General features: G+C 39.7%; 1 protein-coding gene across 4 annotated transcripts in view; it reads left to right on the top strand.

Annotated features, from left to right (window-relative positions):
• The window catches only part of tasor2 (transcription activation suppressor family member 2), a 25,321-nt gene extending 337 nt beyond the window's left edge, over positions 1-24,984 (top strand). The window contains exons 1-22 of one of the 4 annotated variants that reach the window (XM_039807857.1): positions 1-124; positions 427-575; positions 668-763; positions 862-934; positions 3,531-3,622; positions 3,733-3,870; positions 5,918-6,051; positions 6,157-6,173; positions 6,259-6,355; positions 6,465-6,559; positions 6,682-6,788; positions 7,240-7,312; positions 7,430-7,501; positions 8,106-10,250; positions 10,663-11,416; positions 11,627-12,089; positions 14,654-18,841; positions 22,189-22,311; positions 22,397-22,550; positions 22,651-22,756; positions 23,043-23,224; positions 24,310-24,984. The exon at positions 1-124 is cut by the window's left edge and continues 326 nt beyond it. In XM_039807857.1, coding sequence (XP_039663791.1) covers positions 91-124; positions 427-575; positions 668-763; positions 862-934; positions 3,531-3,622; positions 3,733-3,870; positions 5,918-6,051; positions 6,157-6,173; positions 6,259-6,355; positions 6,465-6,559; positions 6,682-6,788; positions 7,240-7,312; positions 7,430-7,501; positions 8,106-10,250; positions 10,663-11,416; positions 11,627-12,089; positions 14,654-18,841; positions 22,189-22,311; positions 22,397-22,550; positions 22,651-22,756; positions 23,043-23,224; positions 24,310-24,407 — 9,390 coding nt within the window. In that variant the 5' untranslated portion in view covers positions 1-90 and the 3' untranslated portion in view covers positions 24,408-24,984. Of the gene's footprint in view, positions 128-426; positions 576-667; positions 764-861; positions 935-3,530; positions 3,623-3,732; positions 3,871-5,917; positions 6,052-6,156; positions 6,174-6,258; positions 6,356-6,464; positions 6,560-6,681; positions 6,789-7,239; positions 7,313-7,429; positions 7,502-8,105; positions 10,251-10,386; positions 10,639-10,662; positions 11,417-11,626; positions 12,090-14,653; positions 18,842-22,188; positions 22,312-22,396; positions 22,551-22,650; positions 22,757-23,042; positions 23,225-24,309 lie in introns of those variants that run through there. The other 3 variants (XM_039807858.1, XM_039807856.1, XM_039807859.1) reach the window with 3 other exon arrangements.
• The last annotated feature ends 1,220 nt before the right edge of the window (positions 24,985-26,204 follow it).

Genomic DNA, 26,204 nt, shown 5'->3' with positions numbered 1-26,204 from the left:
TTATGCAATTATGCTATAATGTTTAAAACCAGAGACAACAGTTTTCAACGAAGGGCAAAGGGAAAACGACATATTTCATAGTGTTCAGCAATGGAAAGTGGAAATGGTGGTGCCTCGAGGAAAGGTGGTGAGCTTTTTTCTACTCGTGTAACTTTCACTTTAGGATTGACAAGAAACGTGGATCGGATATTTACTCCCTCTTAACTATATTCGAGATTTAACGTTAACGTTAGAGGTACTGCTGTTGTATGATTATACGAAAAAGGACGCGTAGATAAGGTGCCATGTCTCACATTACAAGAAGTCTTAGGCTTGTGAAATATCCGGAAACTTTTTTTCTTGTAGAAAAGCGAAAACGCTATTTGCTGTAATTTCGCAGTATCGCTTTTATATTATTCTCATGTTTGTATTTTTGTCCACTTCCAGGTGTTTTAGTAGCTGTCTCAGAAAGTTCTGGCGTCTTTCAAAACAATATTTTGGCTCCACTTAAAAGTGCGTACTTGTATGAGGAGTCAAAGCAGTCTTTCAGGTATACATCCGCTGTCTTGGTAAAAAATCCAGCACTGGAAGAAAAGGTCAGTCCAAATTTTAAATCCGTTCACATTTATACATTTACATAGCTGCTCAGGTTTGGTTGTCATGAACATACTTTCTTCTTTTATATCAGTATTGTGCTTTCCGAGCAAAGAGAAAAGAAGAAGGATATTCAGAGGAGGATCTGAAAGAATCCTATGGGTTTTTGCTGTTTGATGATGTCAACAAGGTAAAACGCTTGAAACACCAGCACACCTGAGGAAAGAAACAACATGCTCCAACAAATCTTCCGATCTTGCTGATATCGATATTTGTCTTTGTTTAAAGGCAAATGCACTTGGAGAAACTGGTGTGCTCACTGGAAACAGCACATGCACCACTCTTGGAGATCCCTCCAAAGGTAACTTGTGGTGATTTATTTCCTCCTCTCATACTACCATTATGTCAACCAGTAGTGAAATCACAGTGACATTCAGCAGCTCAGCCACGACCGAACAAGAGGTCACATTATGCACTGAACTCAGAGTTCAGCTTGTACACAGCAATTTCTGTAACATAGATATACTTACTGGTTACTTGGTAAAAAATATAAAGAATAACATTAATACTTTCTCATTAATTTTAAGTATTTTACCTCAAGTTATTACCTTGATGGCGATATCCAGACGACTGTCTATGTATGAATCTGGCTTGTTCAAAGTATCTGTAGTGTGCAGGAGATCAAGCTAAGGAATGGTCCATGTTGAGTTTTTGCTCCCCTACTTTTGAAAGTGAAAGCAAGTTGAATAGCTGTATAAATGTATACAAGTGAAAGTGGAAGCTTTTCTCTTCTGAAACAGAAACTATAAGTTGGTGCACAGCAGTTCAGGATATGAATTGTGTCAAAGGCAGAAAGACAATGAATTTAGCATGTAATTCAATTTAAGTTTATTTATAGTGTTAAATCATAACAGAAGTTTACAGATAGACTAGGTCTAGACCACACTATAATTTACAGAGACCCAACAACCCCAAGAGCAAGCGTTTGGTGCGACAAAGTTGAGAAAATAAAACTTCCTTTTAACAGGAAGAAACCTCGGACAGAACCTGACTCTTGGTGGGTGGCCATCAGACACTGCCATTTATTGTCTTGTTTCACTGTTCATTTAAACATGGATCTCATTTAACTGTAACATGTATTCCTGTAATGTGTTTTTCTATATTACTTCACATTTGAAATGTTTCCTCTAAAATATTTTGTCTGTTGTCCCTCCACCCACAAGGCTTTGATAAGTGAGTTATCAGGTATAAACATTGGTCAAAGTCCTTGTTTTTCTGTAGACTGTGGTATGAAACCACACCGGAGTGGTATTGCAACAGATTTCTTAAAATACACATTGATTCTTAATATTATGACTTGCTTTTTTAATTGCTGAAAGAGATATTTGGAAAGGTTATACAGTTAAGTCTCTTCACTTTGTCTGCACATTGCTACAGGGGGAGTGTAAAAGACACCAAACCTACCAAACAGGTTATTGGCTCTTTGTTTAGCCTCCTACATTCAGATAGAGACCTGAGATAATTTCCCTGAATGTCGCTCTTTGTCAAGTGTCTTATCTATCAATCTATCATAACCATTCATATTTCAATGCATTGTAATTATTTAATTATACTTTTTATATTGTAATAACATGAGGTCTAATGCCCTATTGATAATAAACTGGCTCTTACCCCACTTAAGAACATACAATATGTATTTGTAAGACATGAATAGGCCTGTACATGTGACCTTTAGTGATGAAGCGGAAACATCCACACCTTATTTTTCAGTCTGCTGATGTCATTCTCCTGTCAATTCATTTTTAAAATTCTCACCGAGATACATTAGAAGTAGTGAAGGTAACTATTAAAATCCTAGTATCTGGTGGCCATTAAGGCCCTGATGTACCGGCCGTCGGTCCAAGTTAGGCCGACAGCTGGTGTGTGCGTCCGTCACTCTAGTTTTTTGCAGTGTGTCACACACCGTCGCCACGCTTCGGCCTTCGTCTGCCTTTTTTTGGTTGGACATGTTGAATCAGTGTCGGCACAAGGAATCCATCTGATTGGCTATTTACGTAGCTTAAGTTAATTAGTAAACAAGAAGAAAAAAACGGTGAAGAAAGCAAGCAAACAAACGACTGTGAAAGCGCACAGAAGGCTCGTCTCATTTTTTTCATCTTCCATCTCATCTGATCAATCCAATACACAGAGCTGTCAAAACGGGTGAGTGAAGCAGAGGGACTGTAGGCTCTGTGCTGCCGTTGCTGATTCGGGCAAACACTTCTTAGTTGTAGGTATCATAGCAACGTTTCTATCCGCTTTCCCTTTTTGAATGACTAATAGATTACCGCCACCTGCTGTTAGGGAGAGTTATTTCCTCTCACGCAGGCACAGAACAAGGTAGTTGGCCGTCATCTGTAATCTTTACGTTGTGTTCATGTGCAATTTTTTGGCCAAGACAAAGGCGACGTGAGGCGGCGCCACAGTCAGACGTTCTTTAGGCATTCTTTCTGCTGCTGGGAGACTACACGTTCTCCTTGTGGAATGTTTGTTGATTTGCCCTGTGGAAACTAAGAATTAAGTGCTTCATTTACGAGTGAAAGCCCAGATCTAGGTAAAAGAAATTGCCTAAAGTATCTTTAGTGTTTACCCCATAAAGAAAATTATGTATTATGGCTTATTAAAAACTGGATAGAGAACATAATGTAACATTTAGAGTTCATGTTCAGCTGCAGTGGGTGTGGTGAGGTTATTCATATAGTTGTTAAACCTGTGATGTGTCCTTGACAGCTGTTACACATTCATCTTTCAAGGTGCAGCCTCGCCGCTGTAGAAGTGCCAGGTGTTGTGAAAGACACTTTAAAGTTATAAGTTAATTATTATATTGGTTTATTATGTCCTTACATCTTGATAAGTGACCCTCCCTGTATTTATTTTTAACTAGACCCATTAAGTGAAAGTTTTCTTTGTTTGCTTAGGTGTTTATGTATCAATGTACTCTGACTGTTTGGATCTCAATCGCTGGTATCATGGGAAATCTGGATACATTGCCATCATCAGGCTGACAAAGGTATTGAAAGAAAGAAATTGTGAAATATTTGTTAGGTATGTGGTCATTGTGTTTTTGTTCCTAGAAAACATTTTATGAACAACGTCTTTGTCCTTTCTTGTTACTAACAGGGTAGAGTTAAAAAGGTTTTAGAGAACTACACCCAGAACTTCACTGCACCCACTGTGGGGTTTGACTGTCATGTGTCAGAACAGTTTCCTTCAGTATCTGCCAAAACCAGCTCCTTTCTTGCCTTCGAGAGAACCCAGGTAAGAAGAGGCATGTGACTTGTGATGAAAATCATACAGAACAGCATTTCCCATTCTCCATCCTATATAGAAGTGGTTCTCAAATATTTAACAATAATGTACCTCCTTCGAATTTTCTTTTCATTCAGGTACCCCCTGACCAGCACAAAACATTTTCGGTAGAAAAAATAACCTTGCTATATAAAAAGGCACAATACAGCACTAGCTGTCAGTGTTTAAACAACAATATTGTAACTGAAAACACTTAAATGCTACATTTCCAATGTTAAGAATCACTAAATCTATTCACAAATGTTATTGTATCATTATTTTAGGAATTATGCACGACTGATATATATTTTTTATATATATTTTACGTACCCCCTGCAGTACTCAAAAGTACCCCTAGGGGTACGTGTACCCCCATCTGAAAAACGCTGCTATATTGCTAGCCTGGGTAAACCCTGACGAACTTCCGGCAAATTTGAGATTTGCTCTGCAAGTCAGTCTGGCGAAGAGCCCATTCAAACCATATGTCAATGATTCAAACCCATTTCCAATGTCCTCAAAATTGAGGCACCAATCACAACCGTTGAGGCGGGCTTTACGCGACGAGGATAGCGCAGCGACGGCGAGCAGCTTTTTGTTTACATTCAACGTGACGGCTACCGAAGCCGTGCTTCACGTGCTCGGCCATGACCGGCGACCGGCAGGTCAGTCTGACATACGCCGATTTCATGCCGGTTAATGCTACAATTAACTGACAACAAAAGTTATACGAGTTACAGTTCTCAAGGACGCACGCACACGCGGACAGAGACACAGTCTCCTTTTCCTTTCTCTCAACTTCTCCGCCGTGTGTGGCGCGTACCCGCTCGCGGTGTGAAGCGCGTGTCCGCGCTATTCTCGCACATATAGGTTACCTCGTGAATTAACCTGCAACATGTCAACTGTTTGGAAATTCTTCAGCGTGTGTGCAGAAGATAACAAGTTTGCAATATGCAACACCTGCAAGGAAAAAGTAGGGCGTGGAGGGACGACACCAAAAACCAAAATCACATTTTTTTTAGTTGGATATTGGATGTGAAAAGCGCCACCCGGATCCTTGGTCTGATTGGTTGAAGGACTATCCAATGCGCCCAGAGGCATTTGAGCGGCGTCCGTTGGTGACTCCCCTTTGGAAATGAACTGTCAATGAACCTTTCCCAGACCTACTCTCAGTTACAACTGAGAAGGGTCTGGTGTCAACCAGGCTAATATATTTCTACAAATGCATGTGAATTACACTGTTCCAACACACTATACTGATTTCATTGAAATGTTACACACATCCAGAGTTTGTGGTGGTAGTGCACTATATAGGCCATTTCCCCCGGCCTAAAAAAATCCCAGTAACATCTGGCTTTTGTTTTTGGTGGGAAAGGTTACAATCAGCCTTCATTCCCAGGACAAATAACTCTGCAGTTGTCATAGGTCTCGATTGGTTCCAGCGCCGATCGACAGTGATAGAAACATGATGCCCGGGTGGACACGCTAATTTTCTCCCTTTTTCCAGCACAATGCTACGATGCACGTTGCCTGTGGTGGTAGATGATGTTCTGTCATCTTGGCCACAAATCCGTCTCCGCCTAGCAGCGCTTGGACATCACTTCATATTAGTCGGCACCGAGTTTGATAGAGAGACTGAATAAGTAACAGATAAAGAGAAGCAACCACCGTAACATCGTCATAAGCTTCCATTTTGCTTTCTACTGTTTACCAACCCTGTTTTCCGGCGCATTCGTGATGTTGAATGTGACACACCAGAAAAAAAAAGAAAAGGCATACTCGCCTACTGGCAATGGGGAAGGACTCTATTGCCTATTTTTAACATTTATCCACACTTAAAACCCTGCAAATGCATGCTAATTTTAGTGCAACAGGGGTATATGTGTCTTTCTAATCTTTCTGTGTGTACTTCCCTATGAGCACAATATTGTTGAGTACTTTAATGCAAGAGTGCATGATAAGAAGGAAACATGGGCATGGACACCAGGCAGCTCAAGTGCGTCTTGCTTTGTCCTTGCAGTATTACATGTATGAGCTGCTAGATGATGGAAGTAATGTGACGACTCAATCTCCCAGCGCTGCCTGTCCTTTTGCCATTGTATCATTTTCATACACGGATACCAAAGCAACGATTGTAGCATCACAGGAGAAAAGGTTCTGTATTACTACAGCAACACATGTACTTTACCAAATACTATTTCATACAAATTAATAATAGTAATATCAAATTGATCATTGTTTTCATATTTCTCTTTTCAGTGAGGTGAAAAATCTCGGTAAGTAAATATTGTTGTCTAAAAGATCCATTTACTGAAAATTGATTGTTATGAATTTCCTAATTGAGTTCTCCACCACCACCAGTTTGTCATTACCTTCCTTGGAGGGGTCAGCTTCAAATAGGCACCCTGTTCTATGATGTTGGGCTGAGGTCTACAGTGGCCTTAATCCCTGCAGAACTGTAAGTTAAACTGTGCAAATAGAAAATACACACCTTTTTTAATTCTTAAATGTCTTTGATGATTAAGATTATAACCTATTTTCTGTGCTTTCTTATTTTTCCATTGTAGACCACCAGTGGTGAAAATTGGCAGAGCCATTTCCATGTCAGATCTGAGACAGCTATTGCCAAGGGCTGTCTTTGAAACCTGCTTCTCTGGTGAAGGTGTGTTTGAAATATTAGAAAAAACAGCCTTATTAACCAAGAGTTAGAAATAGTGTCTCAAGAAAATTCTTAGATTTTCTGAATATATCGTTGATGAATTTGGCTTTTTTTATGTCTTTCAGTCTTTCTAGATGGCTTATACTTTAGTCTGTATGAGTTAGTTTCTTCTGAGGCAGTAGAAACCAACTCACTCCCTCTACTTCTGCGTGAGATCAAGGAGAAAGATCTTGTGAGTTTGTGTTTATTATCAACTTTTCAGAGATTGTGGAGCTTAGGTTAGTCATTCCATAAAATGTCAAAAATAATCACAAATACCCTTCACGATTTATCAGAGCCCATAGTGGTGGTTTATTCAGTTTGGTCACAGTCAGAAACCTATAGTATTCTATTTTAACTGATATGAAATGCAGGAAACCAAGCAAACCCTTAAAGTTTTAAAATTGTAACCAGCAAATTATTGGTATTTTTTTAATCAAAGAATGACAATTAATTATTAATAAACAAACAATTATTTATTGTTGGAATTGTCAAATCATTTTCTGTCAATTGACTAATCAATTGTTTCAGCACTGGAAATTCCCAGTCAATCTAATCAGTTTCCATGATAATATTTTTGTTAGATTTTCCTTGCCGTCAACATCCAAAAACTGTATCTGACAAACTTGCTCATTTATGCACAGGCTCTCACTATCCAGCTGAATGATGGTGGTTTTCTTATCCTGTTGCACTCCTCACATTTCCTCACATATGATGGTAAGATATAAAAATGATGTTGTCGGTCTCACAACAAAACCTGCTGAATTCTATTTTTGTTTACAACCATGATATAACTTCATATCAGCCACATACAGTATCTTTTTGTTTTTACAGATACTGGTTCCAGTGCAACTGATGTCCTGCAAGGCATGTTTGTGTTTCCAGTCTCGCAGGTTATACAGACAGGTGATTACAGCATGTGTTTAACAGTGGATATTTTAATTTAAAGGTCCCATGACATGGTGCTCTTTGGATGCTTTTATATAGACCTTAGTGGTCCCCTAATACTGCCTAAAGTCCCTTTCCCAAAATTCTGACTTGGTGCAGAATTACAGCCACTAGAGCCAGTCCCACAATGAGTTTTCCTTAGGATGTGCCATTCTGTGTCTGTAGCTATTGAGGAGAAGAAAGGGGAGGGGGGGGGGCCTTGACCAACTGCCACTTTGCTCATGTGAAAGCCATGATGTCTCTCTCATGGGTGGGCCAAATTCTTTGGGCAGAGAAAGGGGAAGTAACCTTGCTCCTTATGACCTCATAAGGAGCCAGATTCCAGATTGGCCCATCTGAGCTTTCATTTTCTCAAAGGCAGAGCAGGATACCCAGGGCTCGGTTTACACCTATCGCCATTTCTAGCCACTGGGGGACCATAGGCAGGCTGGGGGAACTCATATTAATGTTAAAAAACCTCATCAAGTGAAATTTTCATGCCATGGGACCTTTTTAATATGTTGATCTATTTATAAATAGAAAAGCAGAGATTAAACAAGAACTTTTTCTTGATTTTTCACAGACACCAAATCTGGAGGGAAAAAGCCTGCCATTTCATCTGAAATACTGCATGTTCTACAGGTGCTTAATTATGCAGAAGGCGAAGTTGAGAAAACATCCATTGACCCAGGTGAAGAACTGTGTGAAGTCCTGGCACAGCATATGCAGCGTTACGCAGCCCTGATAAATCCTGGGTTGGCATTAAGTCCTGCTAGGGAACTCAGCATCTTTCCAGATCAGTATGATGTGCCGGATGCCCACAAGCACCTCTACTCATGCCCAGAGTTGACTAACAGGGCATGGCAGAGCTTCAGGTCATACTTGAGCAAACCAGTCTCTTTTCAACTGCCATTGTCCAAAGCTTCAGAAATCCTGGCACCTAGACAAGAGGAGCGAATAGAAGACCTTGATGATGATGTCTACATCTGTCTGTCATCTCCTGAGGAGGCACCAGCAAATCCTGTTAGCATGGAGTCAGAGGACCAGTTGACAGGCCAGAGATCTCCTGTAAACATTGAAACACCTGTTGACACTTTTATAACAAGTGCTGCAGTACAAGTTGACGTAACAGCTGTGCCTCAGAATGTTGTACCAGATGATTTGCATGCTGGGGATGCTACTAAATACACTGGCAAATCTGATCTGACTGTGCTGATCAAAACTGATGACATGGGGGCAAAAAATGTCCTGACTCCCTCTACATCAGATGACCTTCCTGCAGAGCTGATTGTCAGCATCACATCGGCAGAGCAAACTGTCACTGATGAGAGTTTAGATATGATCAGTACTGTGTCTGCAACAATGCATAATGACATTCAACTTTCTGGTTTTTCAACAGCCAAATTACAAATGACAGGAGTGAACTCTCTGAATGATGAGACTGTTACAACCAAAAAGGTTTTGGATTGCCCGGAGTTCACCAAACTCACGAAAACACAAAAGAGGAAACTACGTAGGGGATATTACAAAGGTCGGAAAAGGGTATCTAACGCGTGCGTTGAGACTCCAAGTTTACAAATACCAGTGGAGGATGACAACTTGAAGAGTCAGAAGGAAGACCAGGCCAAGGAATCATCAGGCCACCCACAGTTGAGTAATCCTTCTTATATTGAGCGGAGGAAAGTACAGAGGCGAAAGTGCAAATTTAGAAAACCATCATCATCTGTTGGTTTAGCAGTTGCAGAGGAGAAAAAACTAGACCCTGGACAGCAGAACTCTGAAAGCACATTTTTAATGGAACTTGAAACTTTTCCTCTGAGAAAGAAAACTGAGCGCTGGGACTTAAAGCCGGTCATCAGCGAATGTGGAAGAATCTTGGTGCCTCATGGCTCTCTAGATATTGCTGATCAGATTAAATCTTTAAAGGATAAGATTACATCTACAAAAGATGAAAAAATGTTGGTTGATGCCTCTGTTAATGACACAGTCGAAATGGAGCAGGAGTCTAGCACTGCTCCAAAGACAGCAGTGGATGAAACCGAGGCTACAACATCCAAGGATGGAGGAAACTTGAAAATTGTTGTTAGTGATAATCCTGAACACAATATTTTGAGACCTTCAGATGATGGCAATGGTTTATTGACTTTGAATCAAGAGAGTACTGAACATTCTTCAAAGACTGATTGCACAGAAACTTCTCCATCAGAAGCAGTTAAAGAAAAGCATACTAATACTCTCTCCCCAGAAAAGATTGCCACAAAAGGTGAATTATTGTTGAGTAAATTGAAATCAGTTCTTCTAAGAGGAAAGAGAAAAATGGATTTCCTTGTGTCAAAGGAGATGACTGCAGATACTGCCCAAGACACTGAGCCCCATCTCAAGAAGGGAAAAGTTGACTCAGACACTGGGATGCTGAAGAGTAATTATACAATTACAAGTGTCCAGGACACCAATGCGCATGTCAAGGAAGTTTCAAAGATGCTGTCACTTGACCCTCTTTTTGCATATGCCCTAGGCCTGACCCCTAAAGAGACACCAGATAAGATACAGAAAACTGAGGGTCAGGATACTCAACAAAGGAAAGACTCATCAGAGACACAAGAACAAACCATTTTAGACAAACAACCTCAAATCATACACAGGCCTCCATCAATCTTTCCAAGAAGGGGAAGGATTAAAATGCTCAAAAAGCATCAAGGCGTCTCTGCAGATAATGTGAAAAAGAAATGTGAGTTCTATTTCAAAATTCTGAAATATGAAAATGGTATTTTGTGCATCATAGTTAAGATATCTTCAGTATTGTGCATGATATTGAAACTGACTGACCATTTTCTTGGATTTGTCACCTTTGCAACTGTCCTCAGCTTGCTATCGCTGCACTTGGCTAAGTCTTGGCTAGTTCTTAGTTTGCTTTTGCTCTTCTCTTGCCTGTGCTGCATTTTTGCCTGTCCTATGCATCTGCACCCAAACATTTTGTCATTGGCTTAATAAACCAATCCCTTTGTTTGAAACAATGGCAAATTTTACAAGTTGGTGACAGGTCCCAAATAGTAAAACATAGGTATATTTCAAATGCTTTCAATGTGCTACTTTTTATTTTCATGCTGTTTCTCTTTTTCTCCTCTGTTTTGTCTTCACAGGGTGGTTGCATTTTCAAACCCCAGCTTGTTATGCCAGTGAAAAACTCAATTACAAAGAGTGTACTAGGGATAATTCTGTCAGGAAGACTGTTAAGGAAAAAATGAACAGTGCTTGCTCATCTACAGATGCTTTGAACTTACTTGCTGACTTGGCACTCAGTGCCAGTAATGACCAGGTTCCACCACAACCAGACCCAGCACTTGAGAGAAAACCTGAGACAAGTTTGAAGAAGTGTGACCTTACAAAAGATGTTACCACTGCTGAACAAGAGTCAGTTCTTCATGCTCTGCTTAGACAGCCTGCTGCTAGATCCATGCAGCCTCTTGAGTCTCCTTCACCAAGCCATCTTATGGGAGGTAGTGAATTGGTTGGTTTGGTATCTAAAGAACATGCTTACTCATTGCCCCCATCTTCCTCTCTACTGTTGGGTTTGCCAGGTACACCCTTCCAGGTATCCCCTTTAAGTGGTTCTACCAGACTGCTGCACCATCACCAGACAATGAATGGCGATGGAATTAAAACACTACACCCATCTGTCAGCCAGACAGACAGAAGTGAAAAGAACCACAGGACTCCAGAATACTTGGAAAAACACATGGTGTGCAGAAGAAAGTTCAGACACTCCCGTACCTTTGTTGACAAGGATGGATCTATCCAAGTCACAAAGGAATGGAAAGAAAACTATGACTTTAATCTAGACAGCAAGTTCACAAATGATTCAAAGGATAGAACTATCATCCGAGCCTTGCATGGGTATGTACATATGTGTTACTTTTTTATACAAAGAATCTTAACATAAAAGTAAAAAAGTATCTTTTAACATAATTTCAGTGCTATACTTGTTTGTATCTAGTTGAGAAATGTGGGCAATATGTGGTAACATTGACTTGTAGGTCAGATGACATAATAACCAATTATTCAGTTGAAAGAGCTAATTTTTTGTACATTTCACATATTTGACAGCCCATGGGATTTCTCCATGCAAGACACCAATGAAGAAGTGCGGCTCATCGTCCACATGTGGATTGGTCTGTTCTACAGCCGGTCCACAGACAGGTTCTTTCATGTTGACTCATACCCATGTTCAGAAGAGAGTGATTGTTTGGAAATGCCTAGTGGAATGGAATCAACACTGGCTCAATCTGAGCTCAAGGCTTATTCATTTGCTCCTTTCCCGAGTGTAACAGACGCTTCAGACCCTTTGATTTCAAAAGCTTTGGACCTCAGCAAAAAACAGGACTCTGTGTTGGACCAAGGATCTGTGGTTTTGGACTTGTCACTGAGAAACTCTAATGCAGAGATTGTCACTTCAGATCCACAAGTCAACAGAAAAGAAACTTCTGTGTCCGGTGATCTGAAAGAAGCTAGTGAAACATTGAAGACACTCAAGTCATCCATGGGGTTACAGGAGGCAAGCACAATTCAGGTTTGGTTCTAAGATTACCGTTACATTGAATACATGCATTTAATGTATTTGTAATGATTTCCAGATGGTCTTTACAATATAGAACAATTAAAGGATCATATTTGTGCGCTTGTTAAGTAGTAATAGACATACTTTCATCTGCATAATTAAGGGACTATCAGTAAAGACTTATTGTAATAGGGTGAGTTGAAAGGGACAATAGTTTTCTGGCAGAGTGCTATGGCATCTTAATGGGATCACAAGAACACTCTCTCAAAATCTCCTCAGATCTTTTATACATAGCTCCAAACAGTTGTCTCTGCATTCTGCAATGGAGACTCCATCCTCCCCTGGGATGCTAAAAAATCGGAGGCTCTGATGGACATTTAGAGTTAAATTCACTACCAGGTTTTACCACCATCTGATATAAAGACTCTGAAATGCTATTTGGCACATATACTGTATTTTCCGGACTATAAGTCGCTCCGGAGTATAAGTCGCATCAGTCAAAAAATGCGTCATGAAGAGGAAACAAACATATATAAGTCGCACCGGACTATAAGTCTCATTTATTTAGAATTTTTGTATTTTTTTTTTCTCATCTGTCAACTACACAATAGCACACAGAACAACAGGCTGAATACGGTAGGTGTCCGGTATGTTAACGTAACACATCAACAGTTATTGAACTATACAATAGCACACAGAACAACTAGCTACCAGGGCGTGGAGCATGGATGTATTAAAAGGCGTGGAGACGTAACTGCACTCGTTCCTCCAGCTCTGGCCATCTTGCTTTTTTTTCAGCCCGCGATTAGCCAATTAGCTTTCTTTGTTTTCTTCATTGCAGTAAGAGTAACCTTTTCACCAGTCCCTCACAAGTTTCTCCTTCATTTCAAACTTTCTTTCTGCTGCTTGATTACCGTTTTCGGCTGCATATTTTACTACCTGCAGTTTGTTATCTATTTTCTTTCTCAGTTGTCTTTAGGAGCAGCATTCTAGTTTTCACAAGCCTAAAGTGCCCTCTCGCGGCTGTAGACGGTAATGTTTTCACTATGAATTAACATGTAAAAACATGTTAAATTATATATATTTTGATATATAAGTCGCACCTGACTACAAGTTGCAGGACCAGCCAAAGTAGGAAAAAAAAGTGTGACTTATAGTCCGGAAAATACGGTACCTGTTATTACACCTGGTATTAAAATCCGTCCTGAATAATCTGATCACAAGTGGACAGTTTTAAGTACACCCACGACTCATTTCGGAGGTAGTCTGGGCCACATATGACCACATTCTTTTAGCAGTGTGTACAGAAATGTTTCCCGGGCCACATTAAGGACGGTGTACTCAACTATGAACAGTACTACCTACTCATTTTAGAGTAAATTGTGCTTTTTGGATGTTGTCATACTGTCTGTGATGTGTCGGTGTTTTTGTTTCGGTGCTGCCTGCTCTTAAATATCCCCGGATTTCTGGAGCTCTGTGCCCTGTGGTTGCCTGTAAAAGGCTACCGGTATACAATAACCTAGCCAAAAACAGGCAGCATCCTGGATAACTCCAGACAGGGAGAGTCCAGCTTCTATCCAGGAGCACAGAAATGAGGCCAACTACGTATAGTTGGTGCCATTCTGCCTCCTGTACAAGTCTCAGCTCCTCCACCAAAGGTGACTATCCACCTACTGATTTGTAGTTTCAGTGGCTAGTGTTCAACTAGACTAGGGCTGCCCAACTAACCATGTACCAGGCCCATTATTCCTTTTTCTTGAGGGTGGTGATCCCAGAACAGAAAAGGCCATGCCTCTGTGTTTGAGCTCAGACTGGCAAAGCTGTATAGCTTATATGTGATCCTGTGTAGACTACCCTCCAAGTCTTTGCTACAAGAGGGAGCCCCATATTCCAGATAAGTTGGCTAAGTCCTGTTATGGCCTTCTCATAAGGGTGTTCAAATCACTCCTTTTCTGACCATGGACCAATTTTCAATGGGAGACCCTACCAAGAACTATTGTCCCAGACAACCCAACTCCCATGCAGTCTAATGTAAGTACATCCCAGCTTCCTGACGATGCCTCCTATGCGCCTAATGGTTTGCACTACATAAGCCATATACCAGAAGAACTATTGCTGTTTGTGTGCTTATTTTCAAGAGCCCTGTGCAGTGTCAGTCATGTACATACTTGTGCCGCACTCTGGTAATGTGCACATTCCACAGATGGACTGCACATACCATGCTTCTGATGTACTGCATGATGGCTACAGAGATTTAATCAAATGAAAGGGAATGGAATCATACATCTTATTTATTGTATTAGGACTGATGGGCATAAAGTAGACAGAAAAGCAGGCAAATGTAATGCCAAAATGGGTACTTTGTTTATGACTGCACCTGCATCAGCCAGCAACTATTTGACCTCATTTTACTTCTGTTAATGACAGCTAGCTTTATTATTGTGATTTACAGTATTCATTGTTTTAATTTCTGGTGCATTAATAGCATAGTGACCTTGAAAGGTCATAGCAAAACAGTAGTCATGGTTTTCACACAAAATATATGTAATTATTCTGTTTTCTTTTTCTTTTTTCAGTGTCACAAAAAAAAAGTACACTACACAGAGATAAATGATGCCGGAAGCACCCATGAAAGTAAGACGAAAATAGCTGGGAGCCTGGAGAACACCGGAGTACCATCTTGTAAAGATGACCGAACATTCATTCTTGTTCAAGACGAGATGAAAAGTATATCTATTCAGTCAGAAAATAATCCAGCTGCTTCAGGAATTGGCCATGTGTTAGACGGATGCAACAATGAGAAGACTGATATGAAAGATGGCCTTGAAAATAAGATGAAAAAAGCTGGGAGGCTGGAGCACACTGATGTACCATCTTGTAAAGGTGACGAAACATTCATTGTTGTACAAAAAGAGATGGAAAGCGTATCTGTTCAGCCAGAAAATAATCTGACTGCTTCAGGAATTGGCCATGTGTTACATGGATGCAACAGTGAGGAGACAAATGTGAAACATAGCATTGAAAATAATAGGAAAAAAGTTGGGAGCCTGGAGCACACTGATGTACCATCTTGTAAAGGTGATGAAACATTCATTTTTGTACAAAAAGAGATGGAAAGCGCATCTGTTCAGCCTGAAAATAATCTGACTGCTTCAGGAATTGGCCATGTGTTACATGGATGCAACAATGAGAAGATGGATATGAAAGATGGCATTGGAAACAAGAGAAAAAAAGCTGGGAGCCTGGAGCACACTGATGTACCATCCTGTAAAGGTGATGGAACATTCATTGTACAAAAAGAGATGGAAAGTGTATCTGTTCGACCAGAAAATCAGATTGCTTCAGGCCATGTGTTACATGGATGCGACAATGAGAAGACCGATATGAAAGATGGCATTAAAAATTCAGAAGCTACAGCAATGAGTTTAGTTCAAAAACATGGAAAGGATTCATCAAAATCTGTGACAGTTGTAGAGGTAGACTCCAACAAAGAAGCAGGCAATGTGGTTCTTACAGTTAAGCATGATGCAATTGAATCCAAAGATGGGGAAAACTTGGAAGTGAAAGAAAATCCATACCAACAAGGAAATGTAGAACCTTCTCCAAAAGTGATTCTTACAGATGATGAGTCAACAAACAAAGAGTCAGGTATAGTCTGCAATGGATATCTTTTGGAAAATGAGAAGCAGTTATCTGGAGAGGAACCTGTATCAGTCTCACCAGGCAAGGCTGAAAATGTTAAAGATGTGGATTGTTGTACAGTCTACAAAGGTAAAGTGATTGAAGATGAAGATCCCTTTGGAAAAGAAAATGGATTTGATGAGAAAGACCGTTGTGTTTCACCTGTGGAAGCTAATAGTGAATTGAGTGATCATCCACAACCTATAAATTGTGATGGCCCAGATTCAGTAAAGAATTACATTACAGAGTGTAATCAGAAACCACCATTTGATGAGCAACCACCTAAACACAACGAAGAAGATGCCTGCCATGATTTGCACTTGAGAAAGCTGTGTGCAAATGGCAGTGTGTTGACAGATGAAAATGCCATTTCAGAAAAATTTCCTCCCGCTTCATCAGAAATGGAGCCTATTTCTAATGAACCTGCAGTTGAGGGAAATTCAAAAAATTATATTTGTTTGGCAGATAAGGCACATTATCAGAAGGCAGCAATACCCATGTCTGATGAGAACAACTGTTCGTTAGAGGTTTCTAACGCAAATGGGTCTATTCCCCAGACAAATGAGAGTGTTGAAACAGAATGCCAAAACAAAGTAATGGCAAACTTCAATCTAATCGGTGTTGATCATGAAGATGGGGATACCCAATCAATTGAGGGAGATCAAAAAATTGTAAACACAACTGAAAAAGAACAATTTTATCATCAGGCTCATTCACCTCAGTGTGAAGCTGAAGCTGCATTGACTAAAGAAACAGACCTCAAACAGATCGAAAAAACGAATGAGGGATTGGAAAAGATCAATATTGTGAGTTTAATTCCATTTATTGGAATAGACTCCTCCAGAGAGGATACAGTACAACAACCCGACACACACTCACAAGGCAAGGTTGAAGAAGTTGACCAGGAAGAAATACCATTTATCAGTAAAACTACCTACCCTGAAACTGTCCAACCCACAGGGTTATGCAGTACATCTGAAATGTACAGTAAAAAGCCAGAACGGTCTGCTGTCAAAATATCACTTTCACTTCTTGATGTAAGTGAAACATCTGACGACCGGTGCCCTACCCCAACGATGGACGAGAAACCATTTCAGTACTTAACTTGCTCTGGACCTAGTACTACTAGTGCTTCTGCTTTTAGTGGTAGTGAAACCTCCAAAAACATGACTCAGAAATGTCTTAATAAAGGATCAACATCCAGAAAGGATGAGGTGCCTCACAAGTCTACATTTAACAGTGATGCCACCACTCATCATGAGCTTGAACTAAGAACTCATAGAGTTCTTCAAAGTATAGACAAGTTCCGCCACCAAACCAGCCACACTAAAACATCCAGCCAGATTGAAACCGCTGAGAAACACATTCTTGATCAAACTCCTAACCCCAAAAGCAAGTACATCCCCACTTGCTTCACCACAAGCCACATTTCATCTGACTTTAAGGACAAGAAAATGCAATGCAATACAACACCAGCAGTGATGTCAGCCTCTACCTCACCAGAACTGCACACAGAATCAACAAGTAACTTTCTCATATCACCTTTCAAAAGTAAATTAGAGGAAGTACTCGGTGTAAAGTTGCAGCTAAATAAAACTAACTCCCCAGTTCAACAACACTATTTTGAAAGAATAGATAAATTACAGGAAAAATCCGTAGGGCAAGATTGTCATCCCTACAGATCTATTCCCTGTACTGAGAGTTTGCAAGCCATTAAACCAAATATTGACCAAGGTAGACATAAAACAACCTCACAGAGCAATTTAAGTCATGAATTACGTTCATACAGTCAGCGTCCTGTCATGGCAGTGAAACCATCCAAGACTGATGAATGTCAAGCAGATTGCATCTCTAAAGACAAACAAATTGAAAATGCTGTAATGTCCCATTTTTCTGTCAATAAACCGACAGAAACCCCCGTAGTCACATACACCATACCTACCACCATGTTCTTGGAGAAAAAGACAGAAAGTCTCAAGGAAAACTCTGAGGGACTAAATGATGATAAGCAAGATGCCAGTGAGCTTTCTTCAAAGAGCAGTTGGTTATCCAATGTAAGTGACAGTAAATCTAACTCAGATACAGTTAAATTTGTGCTTCAAGATCCTTTAAAGCCGCACCAAGGAAGGGACATTTCAAAATTAAACTATATTCCTTTATCTTCTTTCCCTGCACAGTCTTTTGAATCTGCAAAAAAATTCTCTAAACTTGTTGATGGAAACCAAGGTTTCATTACATATAGTTCAGTTGAGAAAGTTGGGCAAACAACTAAAGAGAGTATTGAGATTGATCAAAAAGACTGCTCAGATGCATCAACTTCACATGCGGTTTACAAAGATGGTGGCATAATAGATGACAGTCTCTTCCTGGGACCTCAAAGCTCACTCATGTGTACGGTCTATAACACCAGCAGGAAGAAATCCTATTCTTTTCTGGAGCAGGTTTCTCAGAGGTGCCTACAAGACGACCCCACTGAGGCATCAATTGAGCAGGAGTGCCTTATCTTCTCAGAACAAATGAAACAGCTTTTGAAAAGGAGTAAGAGGGGACCCGTCCGCCAACAGGGCACACATGACGAACTGAATTTGTCTTGCGCCAGTCCTGTGACTGTGCACTTTTGCAGTCTAGAAGAGCAGGAGGATTCAGTGGATCAGTTGACTGCACATTTAGATGCACCGTCACTTGTTGGACAAAGAATTAAGGTAAACATGTCTGACAGGAAAAAGACTACAGATGAAGACCAGACTCATCCTCCAAATGTATCTCGGGGAACAGGGAACCCCATGGAACATGCTGGAGTTTCTGCTGTGACTTCAGAGTGTGTCAGGCTGTACGAGGCAATGATGAATGATGTTTGTGCTGTCAAAAAGGTCCCATCTAGACCACAAAAACACTTCAGAATTCATAGAAGTTACTCAAAGGCTGAACCAAGTAACCATTTTGACTTTTGTGATCAAATGAAGAGAGAGATGGATGAGAGTTTCCGCAGTAATCTGAATTCAGTTGTGAAGAAATCCTGTAAAACAAAGTACAGATTCTACGTACTATTGACGTCAGATGATGCCTTCTTTGAGGAAACCAAGGTAAGACAAGTTTTCAACAAACTTCTAATGCAGTATTTAAATATATACTATTTCTTTCAAAGATATACTATTTAAAGCTTGCATTCCTGAACTAACTAAAGTGATAAGCCACCCAAAATGCATTGTATAACAATGTCACACTCATCCCCTGTACAGAAGACACCGGTACAAATTTATTGTCTCCTCAATCAACATGGCATCATGACTTTGCGTAAACATACACGCCATTTTCCTAAATACAAATGGCGGGTTATCTGTACGCATTTTGAGCTTTCCACGTGTATGTCTACGCTGTATACAGCAGATGTAAACATACACACCACGCGGGGTCACCACGTGGCATCTTATCGCAAGAACGTGCCGTACTATTGCGAGAACAATGTCACGCGTGTTTTAAAAAAAAAAAAAAAAAAAAAGGTAGGGTTTAGGAAAAGAACATTGGGAAAGGCTTTAGTAACACAAAAAACGACAACAACATCACACGCTTAGGAAAACAAACGGTTGGGTTTAGGAAAGAAACATTGGGGAAGGCTAAAAAAAATTAAAATAACTGTTAACAAACGCCACACGCGATCCTGGCTCTACTGGGTAAAAGTCCTGTGTTTTACCAATCCGCCACCCAAACCAACCTCCCTCCACGGATTTACGTCCTTTCATACTAATCTAGGGGTTAAAATTGACCCTAATCTTAAAATGGACAGACAGATTAGGTCAGTGGTTAAAACAAGTTTTTTTCATTTGAGGTAGCCTAATTGGCCAAAATAAAGCCATTCCTTTCTAGGCAGCACTTTGAGACAGTAATCCACGCCTTTGTCACCACTCGGCTGGATTACTGTAATGCACTGTACGTGGGGGTCAGTGGCTCCTCTATTGCTCGTCTCCAGTTGGTGCAAAACGCTGCTGCCCGTCTTTTAACTGGAACACGTAAATACGAGCACATTTCCCCCATTTTATCGTCACTGCATTGGCTGCCTATATATCAAAGGATCCATTTTAAGATTCTTTTATTTGCTTTTAAATGACAAAATGGCCTTGCCCCTCCTTACATCTCTGAGCTGCTACACCCCTATAGACCCACCCGTTCTCTCACGTCAGCCGATCAACTGCTCCTAATTGTGTCTAAAACAAAGCGCAAGCTAAAAGGGGACCGTGCTTTTTCGGTAGCAGCTCCTAAATTGTGGAACGATTTACCTCTCCACATTAGACAGGCATCTTCACTGTCTATTTTTAAGTCTCTTCTTAAAACCCACCTTTATTCTTTGGCCTTTGAAAACTGAAATTGACAATTCACGTTTGGTTATATTGATCGTATTGGTTCATTGTATGGTTTGTTATTGTTTTTATTTGTATTATATGGGTTGTGTGAGTTTTGTATTTAGGGCTTTTATGTATCCATTTATTGTTTTACTGTACAGCACTTTGTGTCCTCTTTGGATTCTAAAGTGCTCTATAAATACATTTTTGATTGATTGATACTACTCGCTACGGCGAAAATTCACACGTAATGAAGGTCAATGGCGGCCAAACGGCGTTAATAAACACGCTAAAAAGCGATTATGCGTCTTGATAACGCACAAAAACGGCATACGAATTGGCGTGTCATACACCACTTTATGAGATCAGTCTGCCTCAATCGAGATCAGAGGTTGTGGTCAGCTTGTATTTTAAGTTATTGTCACAGCCTACCTGTCGGCTCCGCTCCATCAGCTGACCAGCTCTCCCAGTGGTCCAACGTTGATCAGCCTTGGTGCTCCGTTGACAGTTTCATTTGTAGACATTTAAGACGCGGACAATAACCTTAACACACTTGATGGGGGCGAAGGATTCTTTTGTCACGACATTCAGACACACGGCTTTTATCCTCCGACTGTCCCTCTCTTATCTTTTTCTTATTCATGCAAACTTCTACTTCTGCAGAATAATTCTCTGCTGTCCATCTGTATAATCAGTATGTCTCCACAGTCAAAATATAGCTAAATATACTGCTTCTTACTCAGTCCTCAAACACTATTTCATAACTACTGTATACTGTACTACACTTACAAATTTACTGTCACATATTTAGTAAAGATAAAGACAAATGAAAAAAACATTAGATATGGTGGTAATTTGAGCTTGAGTGATTAGTCAGACCAGCCAGGAAACAACATGTAGTGTCTCAGCCACATTCTTTCACTGTGGCCTGCCACGCCTGATCTTTCAGCGTCTTTTCCTTTATTCCTGGAAAGGGCAGCATGACCTCTGATCACAGCTAGGACTGGGCAATATGGCCAACGTCTTCTATCTCGCTATAGGTCATTTCATATCTCGATAACGTTATTTATCACAATATAGCATGTTTTCTGCTAATTCAATAAATATATAGTCTACATGAAATAACCCCATTTTGTATACTTGTGTGGGGTTGACAATCAGCTCATGAGACAAAATATGACTGGAAATATTCAATCAAAAGTCACAAAATGAAAAACAAGCACTGTGAAAGGTTTTGCCACAAACTCAAATGACTGACTTCTCTCCTGTATAACTAACCTCTTTAGACCTAATAACTGCGGTGTGAGCTTCTAACTTCTAATTGAAGCTTTGTGTGACCTTGTAACTGAATTACTGTAGTTTCCTCAATAAAAATAAAAAATGAATAGCTAAGTTTTTTTTTTAGTCTTGACCCTGCTCAGCCTAAGACATGGTCAGTTTTATTTTCAGGAATATGAGCATGTCTACGTTTTCTGGCAGTAGTTGAGACCTTTGGCCAGTAACTATGTCTCCTGCAGTTAAAAAAGACAGTTGAATAACCATCAAACACTCTTTGTGGAGACAGATGCTCTTTCCTTCTCCTCTGCATTTCATTCATTGTAGCAGCACAGCTACTCTGATATCGATTTATGACCATTTTAAGATGAGGGGAGAACATTTCTCTTTGTTTAATATCATTAAAAGTAGAGTCTGGCGAACATACAAGTGGTCTTAAATGCTTGGCTACTCTGATACCTATAGGTGCAACCTCTAAAACGGTCCATGTGGAAACACGTATATCACAAACAATTCCTATTGTTACATGATTGATTAAACTGCGCTTATAGTTAGATAAAGTTGTGGAAAATAAATACTCTGAACCATCAATCAGCTGTTTCTGAACAGGCACGCGCTCCAAACGGCCATTGCCCTAGTATCAAAGAAATGCTGAATTCAAGGATGTCATACAACCCTTTAATAACCTTTGTACATATTTGCAGTCACAAAATATATGAAAGCAAGTGAAGACAGGTGATTCATTTGAAGTCTAAAGCAGTGTAAGACTGAAAAAATGGCTTTATAAATGTGGGTAATTTCTCTGTGATTTTCAAAAGGCACAGTTAGAGGCAGAAGGCCACACTGCTGTACAGCCATCCGAGTTCTTCCTTGGTGAGGATAGTTCTTCATCTCTACTCATCATCCTCAGGAATGAAGACATTGCAGAGCACATTTGTGAGGTAATTGATCAGCTGATAAAAAAGATCCTGAGAGGACTTTTGCAATAGGTAATCATTAATTAATTACTGTTTTCTGCTATCTAAGGTCCCACATTTGCTCGAGCTGAAGAAGTCCCCAGGTGCGCAGTTTGCTGGAATTGACGAACCAGATGATGTCGTGAATCTCACCCATCAGGAGCTCTTCACGAGGGGTGGCTTTGTAATGTTCGACAGAGCTGCACTGGAGTCCCTCAGTTTTTGTATGTGCACTTTTAACTAAATATTAGCTTTTTGTTGTTTGAGATCTTGTCCTGTGAGCAGCCAGTTTAACTTATGATATCAACTTGTATGAATTTTAAGGCAAAATGAAAAAAATGTCAGAAATCTTGCAAGAGCGAGGCAGAACGGGGAAGTGGAAATGGATGTTGCACTACAGAGATAGCCGTCGACTGAAAGAAAATGCGAGGTAGGGGTCAACTTTGGAAGAAAAAAAACTTGTTTCTCACTTCCTACTTTTACAGGTGTTCTAATGTCTTGTCATGTCTAAAGTTTATTTTTGCTAACTGACCTCCTGGCATTAACCACATTGTGTTTCCATATATCCTCTTTTATATTTAAATTTAGATCTCTTTCACAGATTTTGAATTACCGTAAAGAGTGTTTGCCATCATTTTATGCTAATTGTGCACTTATATGAAAGCCTTTCTGTTTAAAGTGTTGCTTGTCTGAACACTATCTCCTCTCATATTCAGGTTGAGTGCAGAGGCAAAAGAGAAGACGCACTTCCTAAACTGGTGCCAAGAAGCTGGAATATTGGAGGTCTTGCCTTATCATGAGTGTGACCTCATGTCAAGAGAGCAGCCTGACTATCTCACGTGTTTGGTCCGTTTGCAGGTCCAGAATATATCAGCCCGTTACCCTGTCTTTATAACCGGTGAGACACTAATGAACAAATACATTAACTGTACCTTAACATTTAATGAGTCTCATGATATTGTGGTATTATTTTGAAGGTGTCGTTTGCAAGATTTTATAAACTTCTCTAATACATAATTAAAAGCAATTGCTCTCACTGCTTTAGTGCCTCAAATCGACAATGTTAATTGGACATCAAAAAGAGCCCCAAAAGTTACATAGTACTCGCTGAGTTTCTGGGTTAGTCTCACCTTGCCAGACCTTCCTCCACAGCGCTGCGAAGGAGGGTCTGGCTAGTCTACACAGCTTTATTGGCATGTCTTTAAACCAGTAACAATCGTCATGGGTGGCGCTAAGCGCCGCACAGAGCTCCGGTGCCGCTGCAAAATAACCTTGAGAAGGAACTTGTTATGGTAGAACGTGTACGTTCAAAAGTTGTTTTAGTCGTGCAACAGAAAACTCAGATTCGACAGATTGTCTAGCTAGCTGTCTGGATTTACCCTGCAGAGATCTGAGGAACAGTTAACCATAGTCCTCATAAATCGACTGGAGTTTAAAATTCCAACACAAAGAAAGCGTTGGGTAATTGGAAATCCGGCCAAAAAGAAGGACATACGGCAGAACTTCCCGGCGGCAACGGGGTAATCCCGGAAGTGGAACATTGTGGAAATAGAATACGTCTGGGTTAACCTATAAAGGTTTTATAAGCAGAAGAAGCTAATTCCTCACATACAATCGTCCATTACAATGTAGTAAAATCCAATCATTCCAAAAAAAAAAAAAAAAAAAAAGAAAAAGGAGAAAAGAGGCAAAGAAAAGGGGAAAAAAAAAAAAAAAAACCCTGGGGGAAAAGGGGGGGGGGGGGGGGGGGGGGGGAAGGGGGAAAAAAAAGGGGGGGGGGGGGGGGGGGGGAGGGGGGGAGAAAAAGGGGGGGGGGGGGGGGGGGGAAAAAAAAAAAAAAAAAAAAAAAAAACAAAACACACCATTCCCCAAAAAAAAAAGGGGGGGGGAAAAAAAAAAAAAAGGGGGGAAAATTGGGGTTCTGTGTCTAGTTATTGTACATTGCAAAAAGGAATGACATGTTTTTCTTCTGTATTCTAACAGATACAACAACAGACAGCGCATTTGGAAAGAATGGAATTTTAACAATGACTTTTGACTCTTTCCTGATGTATTCTCCAAGCAAACCAATTACAGCCTGACTTGGAAAATGTCAGATGGACAAACTTAGAACAAAACAATGAAAAACTCACTGGATGTAAGGAGAACCCAGTAATTTACCATTTTTATGGTGATTTAAAACCTACTACATTTAATATTTTTCTTGTCTTGTCAGTAAAGCTCTTTTGCATCAAGCAATAATTATTCATTTATGGTCATTGATGGGATGTTTTTTTTTCCATTTGTCAACTAAGTTATCATTAAGTTAATGGATAGAGTGACAGTGCCAATATACAGACTGTATATACTGCATTTTGTATTATATTTTGTATTGTAAATTGTTTTTACAGTGTATTGTTTTATTTACAGTCCTGAGTTTATACATTTGCAGCACAATCATTAGTGTTTGTTTTTAGATAAAAATCGACAGAATTGCAACAAAATTTAATTAGGATGTTTTCTGTTTTATATATTAAAGTATGCTACTGCACACTGTTAAGGTTGCGTACAGTGATTCTTAAGTATTGGGTGTTAAATAGTTTTAACATAATTACTAAGCACTTAATATTTCATGACATGTACAAAGCAATTTGACTAAGAATAAAGAGGTTTCATTAATTGTTTTGCCTTAAAAAGTCATTCATAGGGGCTATCCTCAATTTTTGCTCATGGAAAAGCAAAAAAGAGCGAGTTGAGTTAAGTAGAGCCATACCATGCAGTTGAAATGTGCCATGTGTTTTCACTCTGACCATCCTTACAGAAATAAGGCCCACAGCTGTTTACAATGGAAGGATGAAATGGCCTCCATCTTGCTGTACAGGGAATAGACTTAAATGAGCAAATTAACTATTTAGTCTACTGTGGGGAAAAATTATTTGTTTGTAGGTAAAGTGACGCATAAAACATAAAATGGGAAATTATAACAACTTTAACCAGGAGAGGGCCTCACTGAGAATAAAAAATCTCTTTGAGAGGAGAGTCCTGGACAGGACAGCAGCAGCACATCGTACAGAGGTTGCAAAACATTAGGTCAGACTTTATAGAATTACATAATTCGTAGATATGATCATAAGGATAATGTAAAACTGATAAAATAACAGTACACATACTGTAACGGAATATAAAAAAATATGCATTGGCTTAAAATAAATAATAAATTAAAAAACACTGATGATCATTATTTATCCTAAAACTGCAACCAAATAAAATTGTTTAAAAAGACTGACACACAAAATAAAAATTATTATTTAAGATGTGATTTAAACCAAATGAGAAAGAGTTCCTTTATTTGGTAATAAGTTTAGGTCATATTTCCCCTCTCCAATTAAAACTTCAGGTTGGGGAGGTGAATAGGAGCAGTTCTGCAAATTTGTTTGAAAAAGGGACATGAGTTATCTTGTAAATAAAATTAAATAAAAACGAGCATGCTTGAAAACACTATAAGATAGGACCTAGAATGAATGGAAATAAGGGAACAGATGAAGGATTACAACCCCAACAAAACATTTCTGAGGAACGTTTTAGGCCTACAGAAAATATCAGATGATTCAAAAGACTTTCAGAAATATTTTACATAGTTTACTTATTGAATTCCTATTTTTGTCCACCTCTACACAACTTCTACAAGCAACCCTAGTTGAGACTTTTGAGATATTTAGTTTGTTGCAGTAGGATTTTGCCACTGTAGCTAAAATTGGCTGGATTTTAATCCAGATCAAACCGCTCACTGCAGGCAGGCTAACTATTAATCTAACAACAGTTTAGTCAATCTGCGACGGCGACCATTAGACACTATAAATCAGATCAAATCAAATTTAAGCAGCCCAATAATTTTCCAA

This window comes from Perca fluviatilis, chromosome 8, assembly GCF_010015445.1.
Source record: "Perca fluviatilis chromosome 8, GENO_Pfluv_1.0, whole genome shotgun sequence".
NCBI lineage: Eukaryota > Metazoa > Chordata > Actinopteri > Perciformes > Percidae > Perca > Perca fluviatilis.
The sequence above is the reverse complement of the archived record's forward strand: the minus strand, read 5'-3'. Positions and strand labels throughout refer to the sequence as shown.